This window comes from Notothenia coriiceps, unplaced genomic scaffold (genome assembly GCF_000735185.1).
Source record: "Notothenia coriiceps isolate Sejong01 unplaced genomic scaffold, NC01 NC01_scaffold00012706, whole genome shotgun sequence".
In the NCBI taxonomy this organism is placed as follows: Eukaryota; Metazoa; Chordata; class Actinopteri; order Perciformes; family Nototheniidae; genus Notothenia; species Notothenia coriiceps.
This window is the reverse complement of record NW_011345407.1, coordinates 3,621-8,185: the sequence shown is the minus strand read 5'-3', so window position 1 is coordinate 8,185 and position 4,565 is coordinate 3,621. Positions and strand designations below refer to the sequence as shown.

The 4,565-nt window shown below is 37.3% G+C and overlaps 1 protein-coding gene across 1 annotated transcript in view; it reads right to left on the bottom strand.

The window, feature by feature from the left end:
- The window catches only part of LOC104947565 (seizure protein 6 homolog), a gene marked incomplete at both ends in the record, with an annotated part of 6,403 nt that extends 2,442 nt beyond the window's left edge, over positions 1–3,961 (bottom strand). Inside the window, one exon of the mRNA XM_010773610.1 lies at positions 3,795–3,961. Coding sequence (XP_010771912.1) covers positions 3,795–3,961 — 167 coding nt within the window. The remainder of the gene's footprint in view (positions 1–3,794) is intronic.
- Positions 3,962–4,565: the final 604 nt, after the last annotated feature.

Below are 4,565 nucleotides of genomic sequence, written 5' to 3'. Positions count from 1 at the left end.
CCCCCCCCCCCATTTTTTCCATATTAGCATTTTGAAATGCTCCCGATTTCTGAGGGCTCAACTCAAGGTTGGCAAGTATGCCGATATCTGCTACGGTTCTTCAACAAAACGTTCACATGTAAGAGGTTTATCTCTCATTCAGAACAATGAAAAGGCTCTCCTCTCACTGATTACTGCATATCACCATGGTAACCTTCGATCTCTGGACACACACACAGGTGTTTGATAACGTTGTCACCTCAAACACAAAAACCTGTGTGATGATGTCATAACTCCAACTGACATGCTCAGAACGCCACCAAACATCACATGATGGTTAACACTGGCCCTGAACAGCTCTCAAATCTGATGTTACTTAATGTGGTGTTACCATGGCAATGCATCCCTCGCCGTAAAACACGATATTCCTATAACTCCTATGAAAATGGTCAAAAAGTGCTCAAACTTCACATGTGTGCTAACAGTCCAGCCGTGTAGACATCTACGTGACAGTTTTGGAATTTCTTCAAATGGCGTTGCCATGGCAACATAATGCTCGCTATGAAACACGGTTTTCTCATAACTTCAGTGAAAATGCTCCTAATGGCCCAAACCTTCACAAGTTTGGTAACGATCCAGCCATCAACACATCTAAGCATATNCAACCTTGGTTTGATTGGATGTTCCAATAACTTTTCCCCCAAAAAACTGAAGGATGCTTCCAAAGAACGCCACCAAAACATTCACAATGTTGGTTAAAAACTTGTGAAACCCTGAAACAAAAAAAAAAGCTCTACGTTTCCAGATCCCGATGTTACATTAATTGTGGTTTGTTTTTTAACCGTTTGGCAACGCATTCCCTTGCCATAAAACACGGGATTTTTGTTCCTGTAACTCCCAATTTTGGACACGGTTCCGATCGGTTTCCCCCAAAATCTTTCAAAAACCTGTATATTATCGGTCCATGGCTCAACAGCTCACGCCAAATTCTGAGACTTACCATATGCCTTTCCATGGAAACGCATCCCTCGCCAAAAGGAAAAAAAACGATGTTCGTTCCTAATCCTATGCAAATTTTTGGGTCAAAACCAGCACGGTTGAAACACGGTTTTCTCAATAACTTCAGTGAAAATGCTCCTAATGGCCCAAACCTTCGCAAGTTTGGTAACGATGCAGCCATCAACACATCTAAGCGTATTATAGGGTGTCATCAAATACTGTTGCCATGGCGACAGATCATTCGCCATCAAGTTAGTTCCAAAGTTTGCAGTTCAAATATTCTGCTGCTTTTCAAAACCTTTTTACTTTTTTTTCTTCTCTCATCACACATTCAAGCCCCCAGTGTTCATGTATCATTTCAATCTAAATTCTTCACTTTCTTCTTACACACTACGTTTCAGCATAGCAGTTTAGCGTCAGCTTTTTAGCATAAAGCATTCCCACTAGGAATTTCTTCAGGAATGCCATTCTCTAGTGGAATGTGTTCTTCTGTAAATTGTAATGATTACTATATACTATGTGCATGCTTTTGAATATAATCATGTTATATACAGTCTGATTCTGATGTCAGCATTCAAACATATTAAACGAAGAAGGTAAACATGAACTGTTTACCTTCAACATGGAAACATAGTCTGATGAGCATGTTAGCAGGCATGTTAACATGCTGATGTTAGGATGATGTTACCCCAACTGCTAGAATTGTAGTCATACGATTTAAATAGCCTAAAACAAAATGTTTTTTTCATATTTGTAGAAATTTGTCATCAGAGAAAATAAGGATGTCTTGTGTGCAATAGCTACATATGGAAATATAGGATTGTGTGCAATCTTTCATAAACTAAAATAAAGAAAACACTTGAGTGGCATTTAGAAATGGCTAGATGAATATTCATGAATGCTGATGGCCGCTCACCAGGGTGGGAATGGTTGGTCAGGATAAAGGAGAAAGCATTACATCTGTTGGAGGCTAACTGAGCATTATGTGCTGTTAATGGCCATAATGAGGTCCTTTGCTCTCTTTAGACTTAATCCCATTTGTGGCAGTCAAGCCAAGGCCTAAACAGATTACACTGATTGTATTTAGTGGTCCTCACAGAGCAGAGAGAAGCTGTTGATCTGATGGTTAGTGCTGAGACAAATGTGAGGGCAAAAGATAAGAGAAACTAAGATACATCTCACCCTAGCTATTAGATGAAACTTCGTCAAAATAAATTGTATGAAATCTAACGTATATGCACATGCACGTAGATGCTGAAAATATATTGTGTGCCCCTGAAAGCCTGATTATTTTTATTTCAAAGCAGAGAAGATTTATTACTACTTACTCAGTTAAATGGATACAAAAGCAACAGATAAAAAAGAAAAATACAAAATAAAACGCATCAAAATGCACCCAATAATTTGTGTATTGCGAAAGCTGAAATAAAAGCAGCAATGGAAGTGAATAATTAGTTTTGATTAACTCGATTTAGAAATGGGATTTTTGTCCCCTCTCCTGCATCAAATTTATCTGAGGAGACATTAAGGTATAAAGCGAGCTATGTTTTATGGCATCAGTCCATCAAAAAGCTTCACCCAGGCTTCTTTAAATGTCTCTAGAATTATTGGATGGATTGTTTGAGTGTTTTAGAATAGTTCTTTGTTATTTTGGTGAGATTATTACAGGATGCAGTTAACCCTCTGGAATCTAAGGTTATTTTCTCGATTTTTAGGTGTTTCCTTAAATCACCTTTTAAATGTACTTCTTATAACATGGCACCCCAAGTGTTACATATGAAAATGTTCAGGACAATCTCTGGTCTTGCTATAAATGCAAATGACTCACCCTAGAGCACTGTTTGATGAGATAAGTAGCCCTAAAGCTAAACATTTGACATCCGATTTTCGGAAAATTGTCGAAACTCTTGTGAAAACACAAATTTACTCATGTCATCCAATTTATTTTGGTGTTTTAAATTCGGTTGTCTTAGGATCACAAAAGTAGTGAAATATTTGAATTACACTGTATATAAATGTTTAAATGTAAATGTAAATTCATGTTTAAAATGAAACAAATGAAATTCAAATTTTGAATAAAATAGGTGTTTATCACTCAACTTTCACCACAGGGACTGAGATACATTAGGACTGAATAATGACTTCATATTACATACTATGGTTCATGTGATGTGTACAAATAAAAATTGAGCATTCAAACTTTTTTTTTCAAACAACAATTTATTATAAATATGTTTTTTTCAACCAACTATTCATATAAATATAAGAAACTGGAAAATCTCTCTATTTACAATATTATTTGTTCTTGATGGGGAGGTCCTTAGCGATTTCTCGAGTGTCCATTGGTCGTTTCAGACCATCATGGCTGCCGACCGAGATTTCCTTGACGGACACACAAATCGAGCGATCCCACACAGTGTAACGCCGAGTCAAGCTGGGGACTTCGGTTGGCAGTACGCCGTGAAGTTGTTTGCGCCTATTATTAAGTAAGTACATCTGCTTTCTTAATACTACTGGTTTATTTACTCTGCCTTTATTATAGCACTCAGATTGAGCTTTCTAGTTCTTCCGTTGTTTCCTGAGGCCCAGATGTTTTTTGCAATAGCGCCAATGACAATAATACCACCAGAGGAGCAACAGTTGTTGGAAAGTTGACTGTTTCTGCTTACACTATTTACAAGTTTTTATGAATTAATACTTTGTGATAGTGTGTGCTGTCACGTTTTTTTCCATATTCATACAATTAGTGAAGCAAGAGCCCCACATGGCGTTAGCATGACATTAGCATAGCATGGTAACAGAGCGGTGTTACTTACCTTGGTATCGGATGGCGATGCCAGTAGATGTGCCTGTAGCGTCTGTTATTAGCTCAACGAAGAGAGACCTGGATGTGCTGAGGAGACCTTCATTGGGAAGATACTCCACCTGATATGAATCGTACAGGGCAGCTGCATCTATGCTGTTACCATTTTTGATCAGCAGCCTAGAAGAAAGGGAATCAAGAATAATTTAGCAGGTTCATTGCAGCAATGGGCTACTTTGGAATTTATAGGACCTCAACTCATTTTGGAGGTTCAACCCCATGCATACATAGGCAATACTTTATACTAAGGTTGCACACATAAATAGATTTTGATTAAAAACTGCTTAAATGTTCCAGGTCCAACAAACTACAGTACACTACGTGCTCAGCACTAACTTAGTGAATAATACGTGAAAACCTGTAGCATTTAGAAGCTAAAGAGAAGGATAAAACCAAGCAAAAAGTGAAGTATATTCTGGACATTTTTTCAACAAACCGAAATACAGCTATGATTAAATAATAGGTTACTTAATTTCTGCTATGTGTAAATAGGCAACTGTTGGCAAACATGATCACTATGCAAACTAGTTTCTCAGACATTGTGTTATGAGCCACTTACTCTTCCCTTTAAGTCTATTGTGTAGTTGAAACTGTTTTGTAAAAACAACCATCAGTACTTAGAGTCATTTGGCAAAATGGATACACACTCTCCATTAATTACAGTAACATTTAAACTAAATCGATTCAGTATATTTAAAAAAAAGAAGAAGAAGCTATGCATCTT